The sequence below is a fragment of the Zeus faber genome, assembly GCF_960531495.2.
Source record: "Zeus faber genome assembly, chromosome: 22".
Taxonomy (NCBI): Eukaryota; Metazoa; Chordata; class Actinopteri; order Zeiformes; family Zeidae; genus Zeus; species Zeus faber.
Window position 1 is genome coordinate 7416219 of NC_137209.1, and position 27988 is coordinate 7444206.

Consider the following 27988-nt stretch of genomic DNA (forward strand, 5'->3'; position numbering starts at 1 on the left):
AGGGAAGGACACCCAGAGCTTTCTCTCTCTTTCCTCATCCCTCCATCGCTCTGTCCTTCAGCGCAATCCCCGGTTCAGGAACCGAAAATCCCCGATACTCAGCTCGGGTTTGCAGAGGGAGGGGGGAAGGCCTAATAGTTTGATCTCCTCTAGATTCACTCCTTCTCTCCCTCCCTCTCTCTCTCTCCAATGGACTGAGCCATAGAAATACACTCAGAAAGAGAGAACAAACAACATCAACAAACTGGGGCGGAGACGAGTTCCCATAAAGAGAAGAAAATATATTGAAGAAGAGCCGGGGTTTCTGGGAAATCCTCATGCAGGCACTTGGATTATATAGAGATTTTATGATACCGGAGTCGTATCTTGGTTTTTTTTTATACATATATATTTATTTTATTATCAAATGTGCATAGAATCACATTGTGCTAAGTCTAGTCTGCTGTATAGGTTTACATCTAACTCTTTCTTTGCAAAAACCTTACCAAAACAAAATTCCTTTTTAATTTATATCAGTATATATTTTATTTTTTATATTTTCACTGTCTCTTTATTTTTAAGTATAAAATAATACATTTGTACTAGATTTTAGAATATTACTTTTGATATGTGTCATTGACTTGTTGTATTGTTATTACTATTATTATTTTATAATAATAATAATAATAATAATAATAATTATTATTATTATTATTATTATTATTATTCTTTTAAATGTATTTTTTTTTATAATATAATTTTAAATATATACCTTAAATATATTTTTAAACAAATTTGTTGTTTGTTTCAGAAAACTTTGAGAAAAACTCAGTTGTACACAGACCTCTTATAAGAATGCAATTACACTACGCAGAGAGAACATATCACTTGGGATTTTGGCCACATCACCGACCCCCAATTGTGCAAAATGTACAGTGATCGGATTTTTGGAACGCGAAACCCAGTGTTTATGAGTGAATACGACAAAGAGGGAGAGAGAGTTTGGCGAAAAGGGGAAATATTCAGCGCATCCGTACGACGCGACGTGTGCATTATTTACTCGGGCGCTTTGTGCAGCGTCAGCCGCGATGCGATTGTTCCACTCGCCGCGACCTCATTCTCCCCGTGAGGAGACTTTTCCACATAAAGTGATTTATCTTATTGCTGAGTGACCTGGAAACCACTCCACACCACTTCCCCCTGTTTGACAATTAGCTTTTGCCATTTCACCTCACACCAGAATTAAAATGGATGCTGGGGAGGAGGGCCGGTGACGGCTTTGATTTATCATATCTTTCTTGCGTTTAAGGTTTCTGAAAAGGCCACGTCCAGTTTTATTGAACTACTTTTAAGCTGTAAAATGTTCTTTTTGTGGCATTGCTTTTGATGCTAAAGGCCAGAAAGTGACAAAATAACCCATTTTAGAGTCGTAAAGTTCAATATTTTGAGCTTGGTTGAAAATGGGTACTTGGCTAAAACAAAAAAGGGACGTGTGACTTATCCAAAAGCTGGGGAAAGAAAATAATTTCTTCAAGAAGAGGTTTGAAGGACAAGGTGTGTTCACTGTCTTCGTTCAAAAACCTCATTCTAGGTTTGGCAGTCGTCTTTTTAGTTAGCCGCTGTGTTGCTCATGTTGCAAGGTAGCCCAGAAGATCCTTTTTCTTTACCCTACATTGTCCTAGCATTTAACCTTGGGAACATAGGACCTTGGGGACGTAGGACCTTGGGAACATTGGACCTCGTAGTCATTGAAGCTTGAAGACATTGGGTCAAGGGAGCATAGGACTTTGGAAACACAGAGCGGACCCCTTCGGCTATCTTGTTTTGCCCAGACGCTACGCCTTCTTTATCCTACATCGTCCCATCACTGACCTTGGCAACATTGGACCTTTAGAACATAGGACCTTGGGACCATTGGACCTCTGGGAGCATTGGAACTTTTGGAACATTGGACCTTGGGAATATTGGACCTTGGGGGAAGAGGACCTCGGGAACATTGGACTTTAGGCGAAGAGGACCTTGGGAACATTGGGTGGACCCCTTCGATTATCTTGTTTTGCCCAGAAGCTCCCTCTTCATTATCCTACATTTCACCAAATTCCTTCTTCATTTTCTTTCCCCTTTCTTGCAGATACAACCTCATGGTGTGTGATGCTAGTGCGGTAACCGTCCACTCACCTTCATCCTGATGACGCTGTTCACCCAGCCCATCTGACTGTCCTTCCCATCGCAACAGAAGTGCCTATGAATGGAAAAAAATCACCCTACTGTAAAATCCTATCAATCACAAAAAAAAAAAAAAAATCAGTTTTTGTATTTTTTTAACCCTTGTATCCCCTGGTGTTTTGACAGTATCGGTATCATTATTTGGATCTGGCGGATTTGGCGGCAATAAGCCAGAGCTGAAATTAGGCTTCATTTTGGCCCGGTGCTGCAACGCTACATTTACACATCGATCACATGCGAAAGTAAAGGAATGGAGCCACACCAACTGACCGGTGGCCGATTCGTTAAAACTGGACCAATTATTTTGGGAGAGTTATTATATTCCATCTTGTGTGTAAGGTCGAGAAATGTCAAAAATTCCCATATCGGATCAGGATTGGGGTCGCTCAGTTATTCCATACTGTACCATGTGTGTTCACGATGTCAGATTTATTCTGTTCATTTTTGCTGCAGTTAATCTTATTTATCGAACTGTTATCCTATTATGTCCTATAACTATGTACAGTTATCGGAAGCAGGAAAATGGGCAAGCGTAAGGATCTGAGTGACTTTGACAAGGACAAAATTGTGATGGCTGGACGACTGGGTCACCCGGTGAACCGGCGACAGGGTCATGGGTGCCCAAGGCTCAATGATGCCCGTGGGGAATGAAGTCTAGCCCGTCTGGTCCACACCACAGAAGAGCTACTGTGGTACCAATTGTTGAAATAGCTAATGCTGCTATGATAGAAAGGTGTCAGAACACACAGTGCATCACAGCTTGCTGCGTATGGGGCTGCGTAGCTGCAGACCGGTCAGAGTGTCCATGTTGAGCCCTGTCCACCTCTGAAAGCACCTACAATGGACATGTGAGTGTCAGAACTGGACCATGGAGCAATGGAAGAAGGTGGCCTGGTCAAATGAATCACATTTTCCTCTACATCATGTACATTGCCGGGGCTAGGGTCCGTTCCGATGGAGAATCTGTGGGATGTGCTGGAACAACAAGCCCGATCCATGGTGGTTTTAATGTTGTGGCTGATCGGTGTATGTATATGTATAGTAAATAGAGTAGGAAAATATTTTTTTTTATTCCATTTATCTTAAGTCGGTGAGGAAACTTGATCCAAACAGGACTTTAAGTTTGAAAAAAGAATCAATATATCGATTTTTTTTACTTTTAGATTATGACCTTAGAAATACTTATTATCCATTTAAGTTACCTCAAAGCGCGTTTTGACTTAAACAGAATGGAAAATTTATGCTTTTAAGCCTCTGTGATTTGTGACATAGGAAAGTTAAAAATAATGCTTTTAATATGAGAAATACTATTTTTATATGACATTGTTTTTTCCCATAAAAAAATGGGATTATAACCTCATGAATCTTTTTTTATTCTTATATATATCGACTATATATATTATATCTTAATATTTTTGTCTCAAACTGAATCGAAAATATATTTTTTGTCATTATAGAGGTTATTGTAATCTAAAAGCTGAGAGATGCATGAAAACAACGAAAATGACCATTGACAAAAATTACTTTTGCTGTTATTTTGACCTAATTACAGCCCGGACTCCCCAAAATAGCATCGTCCTTCAACTTCCTCTGGCTCTAAGGGCTGCCATTACCCAGCCCACTTAACTCACTTTGTGGGTACTCTTTTAACTCTCTAGGTTTTTGTTTTTCTTGGTCATACAGAAGGGGGCGCTGATCAATTATTCAATCGGAGGACCTTTTGCAAAAAGCACTCACCATTGCTGTTTGTCCGTGTACACCGTGAAGCCCCAGCTGTCAGAAAGAAAGAAAGAAAGAAAGAATGAAAAGAGGAGAGGAAGGAGAGAGGGAGAAAGTTAGATAAGTTAACATTCAGAGTTACGGTGACAACTTTACAGGAAAAAGACGGACGAAAAATAAGTAATTGTTTTAAAAGATAGCGTGATTTGTGACATACGAAACGCAAAAAGGACTTTTAATTTGAAAAATACCAATAATATATATATCATATTTATATCAGATCGCTTTTTTGTGTCCCATGTGTTTCCCATTTAAGTTAACAATTATTATATCGGACTTTTAATTTGAAAAAAATATTTTATTTTTGAATAAAGATCACGACTTTAAAAATATTACATTTTTCCCCATTTAAGCTTAAGACAAATCAAATCATATCTATCAAATTGGAAAACGTCATTTTCTTTAAGCCGCCGTGTTTTGCAACACAAGAGATCCTTTAATTTGAAAAATACAATAAATACAGCAAATGAGATTCTCATCACTTTCATGGGGAAAAGACGTATGTGAAAAGAAACCGGTGTTTCAAAAGTTAAAAGTGAGTGGCGGCTGCGTAACCTGTCCCGAAAATGTAGAACCGGCAGGAATATAAAAAAAAGAAAGAAAGAAAGAAAGAAAGAAAGAAAGAGGAAAGTTCGGCGGAAGACGAGGGAGGACGTATGCCGCCAACCCACTTGTTCGTGCAGGGGCCATCGTGAGGAACGATGCTCTGGGTGCGGGTCGTTGGGGGAGAAAAAAAATCGCAACACAACAGAACGGCATTAAAAAAGCGACAGGAAAAAAAGAAAGACAAAAAAGAGCGAGGGAACCGTGTATACTCGGTATGAAGTCGCAATTAAAGAAGAATGCAAAGGATCACATGGAGACTATGGAGCGTCCATAGGGAGACGCTTCCCACACTGCAAATGAAAGGTAGAATATATACACGAGTGCGTGAACGGGTGTGCATTAGTGTGTGTGTGTGTGTGTGTGTGTGTGTGTGTGTGTGTGTGTGTGTGTGTGTGTGTGCGTGCGTTGAGGGTGAAAAGACCAAAGAGCGTCTTCCCTGAGAATACTCCACACACTCTCCCTTAAAATCAGGAGTGGGAGAAGAAAAGAGAGAGAGAGAGAGAGAGAGAGAGAGAGAGAGAGAGAGATTGAGGTGGGGGTCTCACTCTTTCCCAAGCTCTCTCGCCCTCTCCCTCATTTCAAAGCTCTCTCGCCCTCTCTCCCTTCCAAGCTCTCGCCCTCTCTCCCTTCCAAGCTCTCGCCCTCTCTCTCTCTTTTCAAAGCCTGCTCGCCCCTTCTCTCTCCCTCTTCCAAGCTCTCTCACCCTCTATCTCTCTGTTCTAAGCTCTGTCTCACTCTCTCTCTCTCCCTCTTCCACGTTATCTCACCCTCCCTCTCTCTCTCTCTCTCTCTCTCTCTCTCTCTCTCTCTCTCCCCCTCTTTCTCCCTCTCTCTCCTTCTGCCTCCCTTTTCCAAGCTCTCGCCCGCTCTCGCTTCATGAATACACACTGTGGCTGTATTCCATCTCTTTCTCTCCCCTTCCCTCACTCTCTCATTATTTCCTCTTTCTCTCAACTCGTCCAGCTCTCCGCACTTGGTCAGACAAACCGGTTGCCAGTTGGGCCATTTTTCAGGCTCTTTATTCCAGCATGGTGAAGGAAAAAGGAAAAAAAAACAACTTCAAGCTGCTCGTAAATTATAATAATACGAGATCATTAAGGTAAAATAAAGTAGCCCCTCACCCCCCCACCCCCCACTCACAAGAAGCACTGCCGGACGATTTGTATTTATTAAAATGCGCTTACGTTTAATCAATTCCATTACGGTGAAAAATCAGGAGTGGGTCAGCAGGGCTGGAGATAGACCCGGCGGTGGATAAAAAATACCAAAAGCAGCAAGGGAAAAAAGGAGGACAAAACGGCACCCGGGCAAACATCGCTGATGGAAAATAACCAGCACTTCATCTCAATAACGCTGATAAATTAATATAGTGCCGCGCCGCGTCGCCCCGATGACTTTAGCCTCAAGGAAAATGGGGTGAAATGAAGAAAACGAGTGCCTTTTTGGTTTTTTGTTTTTTACCTGCTCGGAGGTTTGAGCTTCCTCCTCAGGCCCAGGTAGCACTTTGCCGACTTGAGCGGGATCTCGCGCTCCGCTTTAGTGTTCTGCAAAAACAGAAAAAAATGGAAGAAAAAGAACAGCACGCATGAGGGAGGATGTACAGCCAGCCAGCCTTCACAAAATAATTCCCGACGGGGAATTTCTGAAGGGGTTTACTTTGCAATACTGACCGGCTGGCTGTGCATTATCCTGCTTATAAGGCAGCGAGCCGGTCATTATCGCAAAATAATCCCATTCAGAAAACAACCATGTGACTGGGGTTATTTTGGGATAATGCCCGGATACCTGTACATTATTATGCACAGCTACTTCCGAAACAGAATATATTGAGACATAATATTGATTTGAAGCATAGGCGCCGGATTGTACCATCTACCGTAGTGGGGGCACGACGGGGTAAGAGAGTGACTGAGGAAGTGTCCCAGTACGCACCGTGCTTTATTTGTCTATGGAAACCTCTAATCAGGAAACGGAACACAAGCCAGACAAGTCCGGTTTTAAAATACCTTGTCCGTCGAACGCCAGGGCCTTGAGCCGAACACTCATTTGTCCTCCCTTTGAGATGATCCCAATTCTATACTTTACCTAATGGTATAAAATAAATAAATAAATAAACAAACAAGTAAATAAATAAATAAATAAATTGAATAAATGAATCAATAAAATAGGCTATGTGTAAGTACACATTCCCTTAAGACTTGGGGTCTTCCAAATTATTGGCTGAAAGCGGTGGCCAATAAATACCTGATATTTCATTAGTGTAACCAAAATAGCCATGTGGCTTCTTGACGTCATTGGCGTCTTGGCGACATTGTCATCGTCGTCATGGCGGCATTGGAGCGACCGCGCGTCCCCTTCCACCCCCCACCAAAGTGGCATGCTCTTTGGTGTTATTGAAGTGGCACCCTAGTTAGGAACGAGGCATGGGGACGCCGAGATCAACGGGCGCGGGCGCAATTCGGCAGAGGCGGGGGGGTGAGCGAGCAACACACACTCACCGCGTGGCCGCAAACAATAGCGCCAAGGTTTTATTACCGTAATACCTGGCGTAGGCTTTATCGCCAAAAAAAAACATTTTCAGTAGTACTTGAAAGAGGGGCGACAAAAAGTCCCAGTGTCCCCCCGATTCATAATAAATATTATTTACAACACGACCAGGCAAGGGAGCGTCTGAACACCACCCCCCTCCACACCTCCAGCCCCCAACTCCTCCACCTTTTTAAGACAATATCATTTCTTAACACTCCTTCGTGATCCCCACGGCAGCGTCCCCTTCATCACGTTAGTAAACACTGGATGTTCCTTCCTACTTTTTAACATTTAACATACATAACAAATGTAACCTTTGTGTTGTGGTGATTTCTATCGACACTTTTTCTGACCGTAGCTAGTTAGGCTGCTTTTATCAAATGCACCGCGGTGGACCCCGCCACCAACAATGTAAAACAGCAGAGGATGCACACGTATTACATATAGGACGTTTTTTTTTTTTAATAATTTTCCGGATTACCATTTTAATCTAAGAGGGACGAGTTTGGATCTAAAAAAATGGACATATGGCGCTTACTTTTATGGAACATGTGTAACTTTTTCTTACAAAAACACACACAGCACAGCAATTTCAACGTAAAATCTCCCAGACATTGAGAAACGCAATTCTTTGTTGAAAGGTACGGAACAATTTGAAGGCGTAATTCCCCCACAAACAGTGCGTCAACTGCCTTTCACTTCGTTCAAATTCACGGTTTAAAATGTATTTGTACAAATAAAACTGAATATGGATTTTGTTTTCAACTAAATAATGTGATGGATTACCACTTTCATGAACACGACCAAGCCCCCTGATTGCAGGACGGGCTTAAAGGGACGATCCGAGGCCGAACAGGAGAGTCTCTTGCAGAACCAAGAAGATGAATGGAGAAGATGAATTGATGCACGCAAAACCTCTTGGTCTAATATGACAAAGGCCCGACCTACCTTGAGAAATCAAAATAAACTTAAAAAAGGGAAAACACTCACTTTGTTGTCTCTGTAGATTAGGAGCTTCTTTTCCCGTAAAGCCACGTATTTGTCCTGGAACTTATGCCCCGACAGCAGTTTGGACGAGCCGTCCTTCACCTTGAGGAAGTCCTCCTTCGTGAACTGCTTCGCATCTGTTGGAAATAAAGCTCGTCGTCAGAACCAAAGAGGGACGCCAAGGGACGGATTTATCTTGCCATCGCTTCGTACCACGGACCGCCACATTGGCCGCGACGTGCTTCTTGATGACGAGGTGGGCGGAGCCGGGGTCGTCCAGCCCCCTCCATTCCAGGACCTGCTCCAGGATGTTCTCTTTGTGGTGCAAGGGACGCTCTGTGGAAAGGACGGTCACCTTCGATCAGTGTTTTTCAGCGCACTTGTTTTCAAATCCCACTTTAAATACATAAATAATGCAAACTAGCTCTTGTGTTGCAAGATCAAAATTGCACGGCTGCGCAAATTGATCTAACTTATCGGTTTCAGGAGAGCAGCAGCTCTGAGTTCATCAGCACAAGCTGAAGTTTCACACGGAAAGCGAGGACTATTAGGAGTGATAAAAGGTTTGACTCGTTTTTGGAGATTCGGTTCTTGACGAGTCACTCGGTCAAAAGAGTCCTCCAATTCTCGGGCTCTGAATCTTAGTTTGATTCAGTCGGTGTCGCGCACGGTGAGAGAGGCGGGACTTCCTGAACCATGAACGAGAGTCGGAAGACTCGTTCCGGCTCCGAGGACTTCAACGCGGGAATCATTTCATTCCGTCTAAATTATTTATTTTGGTGGAATGCAAGGAGTAAATCAGTCCCATTCAACATGAATTATGAGAAATGACGAGACCTTTTTTTTTTGCCTCAGACTGGTTTAGTTCTGCCGGAGTGGATCCCGACTACGGGAGTCATTCCGAGAGTAGTTCGTTACAGACTCATAACTCACTAGTCTTGAAACACTAACTATTAGGAGGCCAAAATAATAAGCAAAGTTCTATGTGTCCGGGCCGTTCTGTGACTTTTTTTTTGGTTAGATTCAAGATTCAGGAGGTTTTGTCACATACATATACATACGTTCATGCATATTTGCAGTGGGGCAAGCGATACATCCGGTCCGGTGGGGAATCGCGCCGTTTTAGGTTAACAGGATAGTGCTTCGTTGTAAACAGTGCCAGAAGAAAGGTTGGGAAACAGTGGACTAAAACCAAAATCACAGTTAACCACGCTCGTCACCGCTAATAAGTTATTTTGTCTGCAATGTCAATGATGGTAATTGGCTCAAAATTCCTGCAGTAAATCACATGAAATCAATAAGCAAATCCATTAACGGAAGGTTGCTCCCCTCGCACACTTTCGTAATGGAATTATTATTTTTTTTTTTCCTTCAGATTTGCAATTATCCCTCAGCAAATCTCAATACGATCAGAAAAATGACTCATGTGCAAACTAGAGCTATTATCACCTCCTAATTGGTGCGCAGGGTACATGCTGTCAGGCAAAAAAAAAAAAGGAAAACAAGTCATTTGTTCACCCTGCGCCTTGTGTCCCGCTCCGCCAGTCCGACGCCAAAGAGCAAGGAAAAATGAAAATAAAAAACACAATAACTTATTCATAACGGCGGCTTATCTCCTCTCTGGGATCTGTGTGGAGACAGGCCACGGAACGAGTCCCTCATTTCCCCGACAAATATAAGCCCGCCTGTTCCGCCCATTGTCTCCGACGGCACTGTTTATCTACGGTATAGCCGTCCTCTAAAGACGCCTAATGCTTCCTCCCCCGTGTTAATTTGTATTTTTATTTTTACTCGGGACCTGTCACGGCGTCGTGCCTTCAAAACAGCACGACGCCCGTGTTTACCACCGCCGCGAGCGCACCGTCCCCGGCACCGGAAGCTATGCCGAACCGCTCGGCAAATGTATTCAGCATTCTGCGCACCTAGAGGAGGACGGCCCGTCCTCTGGAACTTTTGTGCGAGCGGGGGAAACAAAAACACACAAAGGATGCGGCGGTAAACTCTCTGTGAACCCATCGGCGGCGCTCGGGGGAACCGCCGGATAAGCTTGTTTTAGTGACAAGGCTGAAAACTTTGGACCCCCCCCCCTTCACTCAAACGCTTCCTGATGAAATTAAATGAATGCGAGGTACGGCATCGTGATGCTGATGGAAGTGCGGTATAATTAGCTGCCATAACGCCGTACGCCGACGACTTTGATTAATTCCTCTACGCACTGCAACATCAGACGTAGGGATGACGCCGGGCTAATTTTGGCAGCTGGCGGCGAACCATGATCGCGGACGCCAGATCGTTACAGGGAGAAGCGTGATCTTCTGATCAACGGGGTCCTTTGGATGAGAGGGAGTGTCGGCCCTGAATGAGAATGGCCCTTTAAAGGGGACGGCTCTGCCAAGCATCAATCACTAATTGGACGGAGCTGACAGCGGGGAAAAAGTTTTGGAGCAAAGGCTTTGACTAGAGCGAGCTGCCGGGCTCCAGAAGGACAGAGAGAAAGGGAGAGAGCCAGGGAGAGCAAGACAGAGAGAGAAAGAGAAAGAGAGAGAGAGAGAGAGAGAGAGAGGCCCTCACAGCAGGGGTGCCTTTGGTCCAACTTGAGAAAATATATATAAAATAAATAGACTGCAATCAAAACTTTGAGGCAAAACTGCCCTTGAGTGACGTCTAGGGATCAATTAAGATAGCTCCCTTTTCCCCTGAAAACTTTACCGTTATGCCCCCAAACTTATCAAACATCGGACATGGAATCCACGGCTGTGACCCATATTCTCTTCTTTTTAAAAAAAAGGTATCATCAGCATTTTATTCACTGCACAGATTTTTTATTTTTTTTTGCTATTTAGGATGGTTCGGTCCTTCCAGATGGGGTTGGGAATTCACTGTGTAAGTGACAATTATCTAGATTTGATGGATAAAGTATCTATTGCCTTGGATTAGGGACCTAGTGTTAGCAATTAGCAATTAGAAATTAGAAACTGCTTTTAACTGTCGTTAAAAGGATGAAGGGATGGATTGCTACCTCATCCCCATAAAAGTATAATATTTTATGCCATTTTGAAACATGAAAAGTAGCAACAATAACTCAAGGGGGAAGCAGCCTTCACGGCAGGGGTGCCTTATGTCCAACTTGAGAATTAAGAAATAAACATCAATCTGAACATCGAACGATTGGATCCAACAAGTTTGATTTGGGCCCGAGAAAGTACGATCTGGATCCAACAACTTATATTTGGACCCAACGAGTTTGACCTTCATCTAACAATTGGAGCCAACAAGTTTGATCTTGACCCAACAAGTTTGATCTGGACCCAACAAGTTTGATCTGGACCCAACAAGTTTGATTTGTACACAGTGAGTTTGATTTGGACACAATGAATTTGATTTGGACACAATGATTGGACGGCACAAATTTGATTTCGACCTAACGATTAGACCCAAAAACTGTGAAGATAGGTGACCTTTGGAGAAAGACGTTATCAGCTTAACGCCGCTGAGGCCTCCATACCTAGCTCGCCGTTCTCGATGACCTCAAAGGTTAACCAGGAGCGCTGGGAATCGACCGGGACGTTCCGCATGCGCAGCGCGCTCTCCGCAAGCTCCGTGGAGTGCACACTGGGCGAGAGCTGCCGCGCGCCCGCCATAAAAAAGAAGACAAGATGAATGAATAAATGAGATGGAACAAAGATGACATGAATAAACAAGCAAGGCCATCGACCTGCGCTGTCTTCGGGGTAGTCTCAAACTCAAACCGAAAGTGTCTTACAGTGCAAACTCTCAAAACTCATTTTAAAAATGTAATCCATGTAGTCATTTTGGTTGATATCTGCATCACCAACGACAAGAGATGTGTGGGTTTTTTTTTTTTTATCTTTAAGCAATGATAGTTTTTAACCTTTATCGGAGTGGATTGTGGTACCTAGTGACACTTTGGGTACTTATGGCCATTTTTGGCCAAATATCAACCACAGAGATGATTTTATTCCCTTCGAGATGTTGAAGGTGCACCATGTTAGTGGCAGGTATCGAGACCTGATCGGTAATATCAACTGGTAACTATTGCCTTGTACTGGGAACCTAGAGTTAGAATATAAGATGAACAGAAGGATCGCCCCCTCATATCCGAACAAAGTCACACTAACTTTAAATAAATATAATGGAACGAAAATATAATGATTTTCAGTATGACGTTTTCAGGACTGCGTTGCCACCCCTTACCAGGCAATTAAAAATGAGTGACTAAATACCTAGCGTCCCCATTAGCAACTGCTTTCAACTGGGGGACTTCCCATTGTTTCCACGGCCCATTATCCCGAAATAGTGCGAAAAATGTCCCGTCGCACAGGAAAGAACGGGCCCCAGCACCTTGATTAAACAGCAGGTCTCCGGCTCCCTCTTCTCCAGGTACACCTCGAAGATCAGGTCTCCGGCCGGCGAAAACTGGAAAAGAGAAAGATGGGAAGAATAAAGAAAGATAATGATAGGAGGGAAGACAGAGAGAGGAAAATGCTTTAAAGAATCCGGCGAAAATCGCCCCAAACTGAGGTAGCCGAGCTGGAGAAACTGGAGTCCCAACACGAGGAATATGTCAATTTAAATAACTTCTACACCCTGTGTATAAAATGTAACTATCTCTGACAGACAACTCTTAGATTTCGTTTGAGCGTATATTTATTTTTGCTTTCTCGGCTACGTTTTGCTTCTTTTTTTTCTGTTTTTGATATTTGTGACAGCGACTGGTGATTCGGGTCTCAGGTAAGCCAAGGTCATTTTTCCAAAATGTTCAAAGTGCAGATTTAAAGCTTTCAACATCAGCTTGTCATACATTTAAATCTGAAAACATTTGAAGAAAGGTATGCTTATTTGAATGCTGGTACAGCTAAACTCCTCTAGCAGACAAAAAGCCCCTCAAAGATCCTAAACTTTTTCACACATCAGAGGCAGGTAATGGGCGGGAACTATAGCTGTTAACTCCGCCCACAACCACACCCAACCACTCCCCCACTAGACCACCTGTCATTGTCGGTGGGTTAAGCACAGACAAAAATATAATAAAAAAAAAAACGTGTGAAAATCGGAAACTCTCCCTAAGTATGTTATTTATTTATTTTTTGTTTATATGTATTTAAATCATTAATTGAGAAAAATATTGGAAAATTCATAATTCAAGTAAATCCTTTCATTTTAAGTTGATTTGTTTTTCATTCTAAGGTCATGCTCACTATAGTGGAATGACCCCTCTATTATTCTATCACTTCTAAACATTCCAGTTCCCCGCCATTGTTGTTTCATAACAGTGGTAGTTGTAAGAAAGTGGCACTTTTCAGATCTTTCACTTTTCGAAACCTATCACCAGCGCATTCTGGGAGCACCCTATATATAAATGTGAGCTTTTGCCCTGTGTGTGTGTGTGTGTGTGTGTGTCTGTGTGTGTGTGTGTGTGTGGCGTGTGTGTGTGTGTGTGTGGCGTGTGTGTGTGTGTGTGTGTGTGGCGTGTGTGTGTAAGCAGTCCACCAGTGAGTGTACATGACTTATCCCCATTGGTACTGGTGTAGAAGGTCGGTAATATGTCGCGGCGCCTCCAAGCAGCGGGAAGGGGCCCCAAAGCTTCCGAACTCCACAGCCCCGTGGACACCCTACGGCTGCAGGAAAGCCCCGAGTACCCTGCCCTGCGGCCACAGAAGAGCCCCGGGCCCCCCGAGAAGCCAGAGGGCCGTGGAGCAACCCCCACGCTCAGCCCCGAGGAGCATTACCCAGTCCCAGGGAGCACGAGGAGGTCCCGCACCCAAGGGGCGCACACATACAACCAACTGCTGGATGCAGGCACAAGACGCAGCCACCGGTACAGAACACGGATCCTGGCCCTACGGCGACAGACCAACACCCCGCCCGAGCCGTCTCTCCCATGGGTGAGCCGGCAGGACCCCTATGCCCACCAACGCCCCGCACAAGGGGGAGGGCTGCCCCACCGCAGCCGACCAGACGCCCTGCCCGGCGTGAGTGCCAGGTGCCCATACACGTAGCAGCGTGTGCCCAGCGCGGGCACCCACCGCAGAGAAGCCGCGCCGCAGAAGCAAAGGGCCAACAGTCGTCCCCCACACCCCAAGCCACACCCACAACGGCAAGCAGTCCCCCCAGGGGCCCCGGAAGGCACCCGGCGGTGCAAGCCGTCAGGACTCCGGCCGGGCCGGGAGGAGGGGCCCACCCGACTACCCCCCGGCCAACCACGCCCCCAAACCGCCTCGCCAGCGACCGGCCAACCCGGAAAAAACCCCAGTGCTCAGTGTGTGCTGTTGGTAATTGCAGTTAAAATTGCGGGGTTGGGGGTGCGAGTCCTTCAGGCAAGTCGAACCCGAATCACTCGCAGCCCTCCTGTCCCGCAGAGCCTGGTCCGATGGAGTGTTGCTCGGAGTAGGATTGGTGTGCCAGTGTATGTGTTCTAAGCTAATGTGAGTGGGATTCAAATCTTGAGACGGAAGAGAAGCACGCTTGGGCAGGAGCGTGACAGGCAAGATGGCAGCTGCCCGGAGCCAACCCGGACCCCCAGTGCGCCCACCTCCCGTACCTGGTGGCAGCCAACCTACAGCGATCAGCCAAGGGCGCAGAGTGTCCGCCATGCGCCTCCGCCATGGTGGAGCAGCTCTGCACCCCCATCAGGCCCCTGGTCAGCCCCCAGCCGACGAGCATGCGGACTACAGAACAGAGGGCGGACCCCCCGGCGACGAGCGCCCCGCTATCTATCATTCTCAAGAAATATCACTGAATGTTGAACATAAGCAAAAATAAATGCATAAATAAATAAGTAAATAAATGGCAAAATAAATAAATGAATGAATAAATGCATACAAAAAATGTCATAATAGTGCGTTCGCGTTCGGTCTCAATCTATTTTTTGTACCCTCTGGAGTACCCCCCCCCCCAAAGTACCCCTAGGGGTATGAGTTCCCCCATTTGAGAAACACTGTATTATATTACTTCTAGAGATAAGGGGGTGTTGGGCAGTGCTGCTGCCGCGCCGTTACCTGGACCAACTTTGGGTCGATTTAAAAAGTTGCATGAAGTGAATCTCAAAGAAATGAAGAGTGAACGATGTAAACGCTCTCAGAAATGATTTTACGTCTCCCTACAGTGGCCTAAAAGTACCAAAACTTGGAAGGTTGCCGACAATGAATCCACTGGGAAACTCTTGCAGAGCAAAAGGGTAATAAGCTATCCATTCATCCATCTACCCATCCATCCATCCATCCATCCATCCATCCATCCATCCATCTATTGTTGGCCCCCTGTATCTCATTCCCTTTCATTTCAGTCATAACTTGCAAAACAACTCTGCACTCGACATGTCAAGTGCCATAATGATACTTATGAATTAGAAATCAAAGAGACTTTCAAGCTGTGGATCCAGATGATACAGTATTTCCATTTTATAATTGATATTATTATGATGAGATGTTAGAATATAATTCATCATTTTAATATATTAACTATATTGTACAGTACTATATAATATGCTGAATAGAAAGAATAAAAAATAGTTATAAAATATGACCTTCCATGTTCGACTATGGCCGCCCATCGTTTGATTGAATTGCTTATTTTGTTTTTATTTTCACTTCTTTTTTTATCTTGTATTTTTATTTTCCAGTCTCTGGATCTGCTGACAACTGGGATTTCGTTGTAAGGTTTGGGGTGCGATTTGGGGATGGCGCAAACATTTTTGGCCACCTTCATTTATTTCAAATGTAATTGTTTGTCATATTATTTATTTCAATATTTAGTTGTTTTTTCTCCAACCTAGATTTTTCCTATTCTCATGTCTTTTACTTTTATCCTGTATGCACTTAAAACGATTATTTGTAATTATTTCTGTATTTTTATTCTTATTCTTATTCTTATTCTTATTCTTATTATTTGTGTGCTCTTTAATCTGTTTTTTTGTACTTTTCCCCTTTATTTTCAAATGTATTTTCTCTTAAGTGCTTTGAGTTGTATTTGCGATGTGAATTATTATACAAATTGATATTATTATAAGATTATTGATAATTTATGTATAAGCGATTGTATTTTATATGAAAAAAAAAGCCCCATTACATTACTCCTCCCAATCCATTATTGTATACGGACTGTTATATTTATCCTATTTTCTTATCAGGAAGTAGTCAGCATTTTGTTTTCATGTGTGTTCTTTCATCTCACCCGTGATTTATTTATTTAAAGATTTTTGTGACAAACATATTTAAAGTGTGTGTACATGTGTGTATGTAAGATTGAACCAAATTTATATTTCTGCTCTTGGGGGAAATCAGGCCCACTTGATTGCCTCACACATCAACAGCTTATTTCATACAATAAAAACATGAATCTATTCAGCTCCAAGTTCTTAGTCCAGAGTAATGAAGGAAACATGGACAACTTGGTTGAAAATATCTTCAGCTATCTAACAGCTCAACCGTGACGTTCCTCGCTCCAGGGAACCCGACCCACAGGCTGAGTATATGAAATTACCAAACAAAAAACACAAACAGGTTCCAGATCGATTGTAAATAACAGAGAATGAAGTGAATTGTCAATATAGCGACTTTCTAATTAAGTGACTTAAGCATTTTCACTGAAGTGACATTTCGCTAAAGTCACTTTTGGCGCATATGACCTTTAAGGTTCAGTGACTTTTCACTGACGTGACTTCGCCAAAGTGACTTTTCAAAGAAGTGACTTTTCGCTGCAGTCAATTTTCAATGAGGTGACATTTTGCTGAAGTGACTTCTCAACTAAGTTAATTTTGGGAAAGCGACTTTTCACTGAAGTGACTTTTCGCTAAAGTGACTTTTCACTGAACTGGCTCTTCACTGAAGTGACTTTTCCCTAAATTGACTTTTCAGACTGTCGTCAATTTCAAATGAGAAGACTTTTCGCGAAAGTGACTTTCCTACTGAATTGGCTCTTCACTGAAGTGACTTCGCCAAAGTGACTTTTCACTGTAATTCTTTGCAGAAGTGACTTTTTGCAACGCGACTTTTCGCAGAAGTGACTTTTTGCAGAAGTGACTTTTTGCGAAGTGACTTTTCGCAGAAGTGACTTTTCGCAGAAGTGACTTACTTTTTCTCAGTAAATTTTCACTGAAGTGACTTCTCAACTAAGTAACTTTTTGCGAAAGTGACTTTCCACTGAAGTGAATTTTCACTAAACTGACTTTTCAGACTGCCGTCAATTTCAAATGAGGAGACTTTTCGCTAAAGACACGTTTCACTGAACTGGCTCTTCACTGAAGTGACTTTTCACAGTAATTCCAGGCAGACTTTTCAATTAAGTGACTTCTCAACTAGTTGCTTTTTGGGAAAGTGACTTTCCACTGAAGTGACTTTTCCCTGAAGTGAAATATTGCATAAGTGACTTTTCACTGTCGTCAGTTTTCAATGAGTTGACTTTTCACTGAAGTGACTTTTCAGCAAAGGCACTTTTAGATGAAGTTACCTTTTGCTAAAGTCACTTTTCAATTAAGTGACTATTGACGGTCATTTTTCACTGAAGTGACTTTTCGCTGAAGTGACCTTTCACTGAAGGGACTATTCACTGAAGTGACCTTCCAATAAAGTGACTATTCACTGAAGTTACTTTTGACTGAAGTGACTATTTACTAAAGTGACCTTTCAATGAAGGGACTATTCACTGAAGTGACCTTCCAATAAAGTGACTATTCACTGAAGTTACTTTTGACTGAAGTGACTATTTACTAAAGTGACCTTCCAATAAAGTGACCTTTCACTGAAGTTACTTTTGACTGAAGTTACTGTTCACTGAAGTGACTTTTCGCTGAAGTGACTATTCACTGAAATTACTTTTGACTGAAGTGACTATTCACTGAAGTGACCTTCCACTGAAGTGACTATTCACTGAAGTTACTTTTGACTGGAGTGACTATTCACTGAAATTACTTTTGACTGAAGTGACTATTCACTAAAGTGACCTTTCACTGAAGTGACTATTTACTAAAGTGACTATTCACTGAAGTTACTTTTGACTGAAGTGACTATTCACTAAAGTGGCCTTTCACTGAAGTGACTGTTCACTGAAGTGACTTTTCGTGGAAGTGACTCATTGTTTTATTTTGTATGCGTAAAGTTGTTCAAATTTTGCTTTGCCCACCCTCTTGTTGACTATAAATACATGCATGAACCTAAGATCAACTGAAAGCAAATTGTATGTCACAGTAAACAGATTCCGTAAACCTTATTTTGTCCCGATTTTCAATGCAAGCAGTAGCACTAGCGTTAGAATAGCATTCATTTTAGCCAATGGAGAAAGCCAACGCTGCTATGAGACGGGGTTTTTTTTTTTTTACTTCTTTTCCGAAGCCAATTGCCAATTTCGAGGTTTAGAGTACTCAAGGTAAGGGCCAGCACACACTGCTTCAACAAAACATCTGAAAACAAATAAACACAAAATAAACCGGAGCCTTTGTGCGAGTAAATACACTCGACGAAAAACAAAGCAATAACAAAACCATCCTAGGGCGCGCGCGCGCACGCACACACACACACACACACACACACACAGACACACACACACACACACACACACACACACACACACACACACACACACACACACACACACACACACACACACACACACACACACAGCAGGTGGACTTACCGTGGAGTCCTTCTTGTCGTTCCAGCGGGAAATGAATCTGTTCTCTCTCTCCATCTGTTGCACTTGATCCTCATTGACCTGTTGGAGGACGCGCACGCGCGCACACACACACACACACACACACACACACACACACACACACACACACACACACACACACACACACACACACACACACACACACACAACAATACCAATCACAAATAATGGCCATCATAAATAATGGCTATTGTATATAATGGCTATATATGATGAATAATACTAAATGATGAATGAATATCACAATCAATGCCTATTACAACACAAACAATGCCTATGACACTTAACACCTATCATGAATGGAGCCTATCGCCCCCCATCTCTAGTGATAAGTCACATCATTGTATTGTTGTAATCATTGTAAAAAAAAACAAAAAAAAACACGAATAACGACATAACATCCATCACGTACAAAAAACAAATGATTTGACCGTGAACGCGCGAACACGGTCGCATCAAATCCACTTTGCGAAAAAGTTCCCGTGCCAAAATAACGCTGAGCGTGTCGAACCCACCGGATGGAACGACCACAGCGACGTCACCCAAAGAATACACTCAATCACAGGCGGAGAAGTGGGTCGCTCGGCTGACACTCGTGAAACTCATTTCACAAGTGGGGAACTTGCGCGACTGAATAAGTAGCTCCCCCGGCTAACGCTCCGCTTTACACAGCTCCCAGCAGGGGAAAACGCACCCCCCGCCACCCCTCTTTCTTTTTTTTTTTTCTTTCTACCAACTTTCCTCCTATCGTTTTCACAGAACAGTTTGCTTTGTTGGGGAGTTAGACGCATGGCGGAGAAGATTGGGAAGCGCGGGGGCTGCGGCGGCAGCGGCGGCGGCGGCGGCGGGGGCAACAACTCACGTAGGCGCTCTGCGGAAGGCTGATAAAGGAGTTTAGCGAGCTCGCGGTTTAATTAGCGTGGCGGCTGCGCGTATTGTGCCGCCATGGTGACGCTGATTGGCTGAGCTTAATGGCCATTTGTCATGCGCCAATGGCCGCCATTCCCGAAAACCGACTTGGAAAGAAAGAATAAATGATCCCACCTTTTAATGTGGGGAATGGTGTGATGGGAAGGAAGGGGGGCGGGAGGCTTGGGATTAGCATTAGCATTGGTTTTAGCGTTCAAAGAATGTCGCCGACACCCCGTCAATAGCTTTATTGCGCAAGTAGGGCTCAATTTCAGCTGAATTCGGGCTGTAGCCATCATCGTATGAATTTGAGGGATAAATTAACTTCACAAAAAAAAGGAAAATAGGTTGGGAAGAGGGGTTTATTTTCTAAATGGAGGCCAATTAACATTAAACCCCAACCCTGACCCTTTTTGTTTTTCTATTGGAGTTAAAAATGTAAAAAAAAAAAAAAAAATGTTAATATAATATTAAGATAGAATATGTATATATATATATATATATATATATATATATATATATATATATATATATACATACACACACAAAATAATAAAAAAATCCCAGAATACAGGAATTTATTACCTCCATATATTAGGTGCAAAAATGGTTTTCCTTCTTATTTCCTATCATTATGGAATGCAACTGTGCACATTCCCTGTCCTCAAATAATGCTGTATTTTGTACTATCGTGTAATCCAACGGTGAGTGGCTCATCTCTGCTGAGTGCCCTTGAGCCAGGCACTGAAAGCCCTGCTGTGCTGCAGGGGGTGACCCCGCGCTGTGACCTATCCAGCACCCCGCATTATATCTACACACACCATGTACATGTGTGTGTTGGGGAGAGACAGAATTCAAAGGTAACACGTGATGTAAAGCATCTTGCTTTCTTTTGAGTAAACTCTCAGAGCAAGGGATCCCAACCTGGGGTCCTAGGACCCCTCGGGGTCCTTGAAGGCTGTCCAGAGAAAAAATATATTTTTTAATATTATGTATTTACTGATCCCATTTATAATGTATTTATTTCTATTTATTCATTAATGATTTTATTTAACATTTTTTATAAATATATACCATTTTATTGTATATATTTTATTATTTATCTTTACATCTTTGTTTTTTAGGTATTATTGACTAATAATTTATTGTATTTAATATTGTATTAAGCAGCTAAAGGGGGTTATTTTGCAATAATGACCAGCGGGCTCTACTTTATGCAGATAAAGTCCTCAGACAAAAGCCAAAATCTTTGGGAACCCCCTGCTCTCTAGAGTCTAAACATTGTATTTGCGAACACTCACCCTGAAGAGCGTGACGTAGTTGGAGATGAGGTCGTGGACCACCCGGACCTCCTGGGGGGTCTGGCCCTGGGTCTGGAAGAGGCAGCAGGAGAAGAGCGAGGCCAGACGCTGGCTGGACATGCCGTTCAGCTTGGACACCTGCTGGATCCTGCACCAACAGCATTATTATCAGTGTTATGATGGTGTCTGAGTCCTTTTTCGTACTTTCTGAGACTCAGTTTTAAGTCTCCTGGGGGGTCCCCATAGCCATGGCAGAGGGTCCGCAGCAGAATCATTTTTAATTTAAATTAATCTAGGAGTGTTTCAAATGTTTAATAGATTTTTATATTAATTGTAATGTGATGTCAATATTTGTACATTTGTACATTGTAATTCATACATCTAGTTTATTTTCATTCATTTTATATATATATATATATATATATACACTTTTCAAGGATTTCGATGTATTTGCAGTTTATACTATTACATTTGTGAAAATATAAAAGGTTTTTGTGGTCGATATAGTGACTTATCATCATAGATAATGTGTGTGTGTGTGTGTGTGTGTGTGTGTGTGTGTGTGTGTGTGTATACCTGTACAGGTGCTGCAGCAGGGCTTGCAGGGTGGACCTGTGGATCTTGGGCAGACTCCGAATGAAGGTGGAGTATTTCTCCACCCTGCGTCTCTCGTCTTCCTCATCTGGACAAGCGTGCGCAGTCACACGCACACGCACACACACACACACACACACACACACACACACACACACACATATTTACTTTATGCAGATGCTGCCTGAAATCCTGGGCCTCATCTTATTATTGTGTTATTACTGTGCTGAATGGAGTAAGAATGTGTGGAAACGAGGGACATGAATCCAGGAGGAGAGTCGGTCGCCCGTGACAACGGTCATTATTCAGAAATAACTGAGCGCTGATTGGCCACCAACGACCAATCAGAATGGAGTATTGCCATGTATAACAGTAATAACAGTAAATCAGGCACCCAGAGTTGCCAGCCAGTAGGGGTAGAGCTCCTTGGTCAGCAGGGCGTCCTCGGCCTGGGACAGGAAGCCGCGCAGGGTGTCGGTGACGTCCTCCAGGTGGTGCTCCTTCTCCCGCAGCTTCACGTTGCGGGCGTCGCGGCTGAAGTGGTCCAGGAGCTGGGCCACGCGAGCCGGGTCCCCACGGCGCTCGTAGACCCCGTCCTGGCAAAGACCTGGAGGAGGGGAGGAGAAAAAATAGGGGGATGAGGGGAGAAGGATGAAGGAAAGGAAGTACAAAGAGAATCAAGAACGAAGATAGGACAGATGGTAAAATATGTGATAAATCAAAAACCCTTATATTTTAAGGTAAGTAAAAGGGTTTCCTTGGATTTTTCTCTCCAGATAAGTAGTATGTGGAGAGCTCCGGCATTTATAAGCAATGATAATAATAAATGTATCATTTTTGGTAAAACAGATATATGTGAGATTTATATATATATATATATTGTGGTGTAGGGATGGTGTTGCTTGAACAGCCAGACCTGACCTGGGTCTAGGTAATTGGGGACCCAGGATCAGAGTAGCTGCATACCTTTTGCTTATTGGTTGGTCTAACGAGCAAAGGGTACAACCCCCATCCCCACACACACACACTCAGGAGAGAGGAGCCCTGTCATGACAATGTCTATCTGCTCCTGGGCTAATTCCAACGAGCCCTTATCTACAATAAACTAGTGTCTTTATATATACACACACACACACACACACACACACACACACACTCACTCACACACACACACACACATACGGATGACTGGAAACATCAGGCAAAAATGTTGAAATCAAGACCCCATCAAATTCACATTTAAGACAAATGACTTTAAGGACAAATAGGCACTTTACAGTCCATAGTGTTCTACTAAACAGCAATATTAAGATGTACAACATGTGAAAAAGTCAATTGGTTGGGAGATGGTTAGTAGCTACTTAGCTTGATGGTCTTGTAGTTGGATCAGTTTGTGTGCTCAGTAGTCTTAGGTTAGGAATGAAAACATTCATTATTAACTGATGTCCAAGACTGGTTTGTGCATGACAAGTCCCAATTGAGTTTTAATGCTTTGAGAAGTAAAAGTTGGCACTTTAATGCAAGGGATATTATTTTGTGCTGAACCAGGAAACGTCTAAATGATGTATTTTTGACGCTCTAGCCGCGCTCACCGTACTGGGTGACGAAGGCGATGCAGCTGTCCACCACGATGGGGACCCCGTTTTTGCTGAGTTGCTGGTTGCCCAGCGCTCGGCCGCCCGTCCCGGCCGCCAGAGAGATGGAGGAGTGCCAGAGCGAAAAGTCCACTCTGTTGAAGCTGTGGACGTACACCGTTCTACCAGCGCAAAGAGAAAACATGTGAGCATCATCACCGCAAAAACACAGCGCACCACAGTGGCTACTTCAAAGCGTGCCCCGAAAAAAGAAAACGATGGTCTTTATTTTTTTTATCTAAAAACATTTGTTTTGATCGCAGTCCACCTGATCGATTTGTATCGGAATGTTTCAAATTGATCCACTATTGAGATAATCGCTTCGGCCGACTGCCACGCGGGGCAATCGTGACCACGATCCTTGGGGACCAGGTTGACCCTCAGTGATTGAGGGATGTATGAGAATGTCTGAGAAGCTGTCCCATTCCACGCACGGTGAAACACAGGGATGGGATGGGCCCCTAGCGGCCACTGGGCCCCGGCGCAGCTGCACCGGTTGCACTGTCGGTACTTGCGTCACTGGTCGTGAGTAAGTAAGTAAGTAAGTAAAGGTAGTGAAATATGCTTTGTTGAAAAAATAATCAAAGGAGTATTTTGGAAAAGTAACCAAAAATATTTTTGCATAGATCTCAGGCAGCATATTATGTAATATGTCATTAAACATAAATATATAAATAAATAAATATGCAAATAAATAAATAAATTTATAACTTTGTAAATATGCAAATAAATAAATAAATTCATTAATTAACCCGTCTGCTGCCAAAATCTGATGGAGTGCACCGTCCAAATTGCTGCTGAAATGAGCACAGCCGTCCAGTGAATAACATACTTTTGTGTAAGCGAGAAGTAAAATAAAATATATTCTCCTTCCATCCCTGCTGTTCTACCTGGTCTGGGGCGACGGTTTCATTTCAGCATCTGATGTTTGGCTAAGCAAAACGACTGAAACGCCTTTCACCCTGAAAATGTTGCTTTGTCCAACCCTCAAAACTCCCCCAACCACTTGAGAAGGACACCATAATGTCACAGCCGTCGTCCACAGATTGGGCAAAGTAAGGTCTACGTACCTTCCGCCTTCCACCATCAGCAGGACCTGGATCTTGTCCTCTCCCTCGCTATGGGTGGAGACAGCTGGAGGGGAAAGGGGAAAACAGGAAAACGAAGAACGGCAATATAAAAGAAAATTCTCTGACCAGATTAAGGGATAGATTGGCTATTTTTCCAATTCGGTTCTACAACATGGAAATTTAGCACAGGTTTTTAGCGTGGAAATTTGGAAAAAGAAAATGCTGTGATGCAGAAACCAGATTAAGTAACCAGATTAAAGGATAGGTTGGCCTTTTTTTTTTTTTCCAATCCAGGCCTTTAGCATGGATATTTAGCATGGATTCTGAGCATAGATGTGGCCCAAAGGGCTACATCTACATTATGGACTTTATTTTGAGTTTCCCGTTGTTGAAAAAGAGATGTGTATTTATGTTCAAGGCTTGAACATTTACCACAGTGGTCGGCACCGAAGCATCGTGAGGAGCAGCAACCGAGACTGTGGCAAATTTGGCAGAGCACCATAAAAGAAGATGCTCTGATTTGACATTTGAAGACATTCTGTCACAACCTCCCTCAACGCCTTAAGAGCTTGAAAGGCTTTCTCACTTCCAGAGAACTTCCAGCGCTAATCATCTTGTTAGAAATGTGTCGGCGCTTCTTGAGTTGTTGTTCACGGTAAATGTTATCCCGAACAATATGTCTAGACAGATCCTGCCAGTGGCTTCAAATGTGCAGAGCTGATAAGTCACATAAGGCAACGTGGCGATTAAAAAATGTACAACAGTAAAGTGCTTATAAAATGGTTATAATGGATGGGATCCAACGTTTAAATAATAAGGGCTGGGGAGGGAAAAATAGCAAATCTATCCTTTGTCATTTGCCATCTATGGGTAAACTCCATTTGAGGTTCTCGATTTGAATGAGAACTTGCAGCAGAATGGTAAGTTTCAATAGTCAATAGTAAAGCACTATAAAACAGTTATAAATGATGGGTACCAGCATTTCAATAAGGGTCGAGAAATAGCGAAAACTATCCTAAGATATGTTTGGTCCACTCCATTTGAGATTCCCCACTGAACTGCCTGGAAGCACAGTGAGAACTTCCAGCAGAGTGGTAAGTTTCGTGTTCAAACAGTTATAAATGATGGAAATCAACATTTTTATGTGAAGGCATGTGTTGAAAAAAAAGCCAACCTAACCTTTTAGTTGAAAATAATGTTTGGACAAACCCATCATATCACAGAATTTATGGCAAAAATAGCATTTTTAGCGTCGGGACCAGTCCGCCTAAAACAAGCTCTAGTCCAGTTTTTTCTCGTACAATCCGCAGTAGAGGCACCCAGGTACTTCTACCTACTGTATATAATGATATATTTCTAAATCATTATCAATCCACCAAATCCCTCAAAATCTCCACATGTCGTTCCTAATGGATAACCTGACGCTGACAAGACATGTGATATTGTGTTAAATACACAGCCCTGGCTTAAACTAATACAAGGGGAAATATTATGAGTCCATTTTTTTTTTTTTTTTTTAAGTATATTGACTTTTAAAATTGCAAAAGAAAAGACGGGGATCTTGGAGATCTTGGGCTTTCGGGACGTCATTTAATTCACCGCAAAGCATTTGCCTTGTTTGAACGAACGATAGTTAGGCAATTTAATCAATCTATCACTGATTTGGGGATTTCTGAACAAATCCTGGCGGCTTGCAACCGCAAAATTAGCATTGGGATTCCCGGTAAAAGAGATTTTTTTTTTCTCCTGAGGGATTTTCATCGCGTTAAACGGACAAAGCCCTTTGACTAGGACTGTCATTATGAATACACATCTTTTTCAAGTAGCCTTTCAGATGGAATTGAGCCAAGGATTAGACCTGCACACCTTAGGTATTAGACTCTCCAGTTCAACAACATATTTCACATAATTTGTCGCTTTAATTCATATATATTATCATTCAAATATATAAAACTACCAAAATCCAGAAATGAAGACTACAACCTGTATAATCAGTGGGAGCGGTCAATTTGCATTTTAGTTGTTGCAGTTATTTTTTTAACCAATATGACATCCACCACCAGTTACTGTATGTGCTGTCAAGCTATATATATATGTGTGTGTGTGTGTGTGTGTGTGTGTGTGTGTGTGTGTATATATTAGGGGTTTCACCGAACAAGTCAACTAGTCGGCTACTATAACCACTAGTCGGCACTATCGGCAACAGTCGACTAGTCGTGGACCACATTTTTTAGTCTGTCACCAGATTTACAGTAAGTCTTGTAATAGTCAAATAATTTATTAAAATATGTATTTACATGTGTATCTTAATTCAGCGCTGGTCCCCTCATAAGTTAATTCACAAAATACAATTGCCCAAATTTCCGGTGTGTCGGTGAAGCCGGCGGATATCCGGGCCGAGCCTTCCCCTTTCCGTGCGCCCCGTCGTCGTTTCCAGTCCGATAAGTAACTTGAGAAACGGGAACGGAGCCGGAGCTGAGAGACGACGCCTACGACCAGATTGTTCCACAAGGAGTTAGGAGGCAATTTTTTTTAAAAAGAAGCGAATAAAAAGCTTAATCATGGTCAGACCGATAGCGATGGCTTCCCTGATCACGTAGAACACCTCTCTCATATCTCATATCTGTAAATAGCCTATCCCATAGACATACGTCCATCCCCTTTAATTCTATTTTGTACCCCCACTCTGTATTACCTCTTTGAGTCTTATTTTATTTTATTTTACTTATATTATTCTATTCACTAACTGCATTACGTTTCAGGAATCGGTTTCAGTTAGTTAGTTCGGTAGGAATTAGTTTAGCTATTATGTTCAGTTTAGTAACTATTGTGCATAATCCCCGGGTGCTTTGCAAAGACATTTCACTGCATATATGTATGAAAGTATGTATATGTGTGTGACAAATAAACCTCTCGAATCTCTCTGCTTCTTTGGCAACTCGGCAACTAGTAAAAATCAGGAGTTGCGCAACCCCTAATAAATTAATATATACTGTACAAACATGCACGTCTTTTTTGGGGTCTTAACAGCCAAAGGGAGGAACTGAACACTTAAACATTTCAAATCATCTTTTGACTCTCAAGGAAGTGTTTCAAAGTAATCCACTGGGAAAGCGACACGGAATCCTCACACAGTCGGCGTGCCGCTAAGGCTTGATTACCCGAATCACGTTCTCACCAGAAAGGGCTCATTTCTGCGCCGTGACACGTTTCATTTTCACACTCTGATTTTTACTTTTACCTCCCGACGCAGGAATGAGAAAGGAGCGACATCGTACGGTAGGTACTTCGATGACCATCTACTTCTGAAGGGAACAGCACTTTATTCAATGTGTCCGTGCCCTCGAATGTGGAGTGCGTTTTTGGGTTCATCCCGCGTCACATCCACCCCCCCCCCCCCCCCCAAAAAAACCTCCCAGAACGTTGCGATACGATTCAAGGCTTTCCCCTCTCTCCGTCCCTTCCTTCTTTCAACCGCTGAAACGCTCTGTCAACCTGCAATATCTGCCGCCCCCATTCATCCTGGGAGAGGTTTTTACCCCCGCTGCGTGTTTTACTACCTCCGCTCAAACATCTGTGAAGCCGTTGGTGTTTTTTTGGGTTTGTCGATGTGACACTGGGTGCGGTTGTAGTCAAGGGGCAGGAGAAGAGGTCCAGCTGCGTCACCGCTCGTGGATCTGGGTTA

The 27988-nt window shown here is 43.0% G+C and overlaps 1 protein-coding gene across 1 annotated transcript in view; it reads right to left on the reverse strand.

Moving 5' to 3' along the window:
* arap2 (ArfGAP with RhoGAP domain, ankyrin repeat and PH domain 2) overlaps window positions 1-27988 on the reverse strand; it is a gene marked incomplete at both ends in the record, with an annotated part of 123897 nt that overhangs the window by 835 nt on the left and 95074 nt on the right. The window contains 13 exons of the mRNA XM_080023155.1: window positions 2158-2221; window positions 3943-3978; window positions 6052-6134; window positions 8110-8243; window positions 8323-8442; window positions 11612-11729; window positions 12469-12543; window positions 18757-18834; window positions 21006-21153; window positions 21582-21687; window positions 21994-22206; window positions 23192-23355; window positions 24304-24367. Coding sequence (XP_079879281.1) covers window positions 2158-2221; window positions 3943-3978; window positions 6052-6134; window positions 8110-8243; window positions 8323-8442; window positions 11612-11729; window positions 12469-12543; window positions 18757-18834; window positions 21006-21153; window positions 21582-21687; window positions 21994-22206; window positions 23192-23355; window positions 24304-24367 — 1403 coding nt within the window. The remainder of the gene's footprint in view (window positions 1-2157; window positions 2222-3942; window positions 3979-6051; window positions 6135-8109; window positions 8244-8322; window positions 8443-11611; window positions 11730-12468; window positions 12544-18756; window positions 18835-21005; window positions 21154-21581; window positions 21688-21993; window positions 22207-23191; window positions 23356-24303; window positions 24368-27988) is intronic.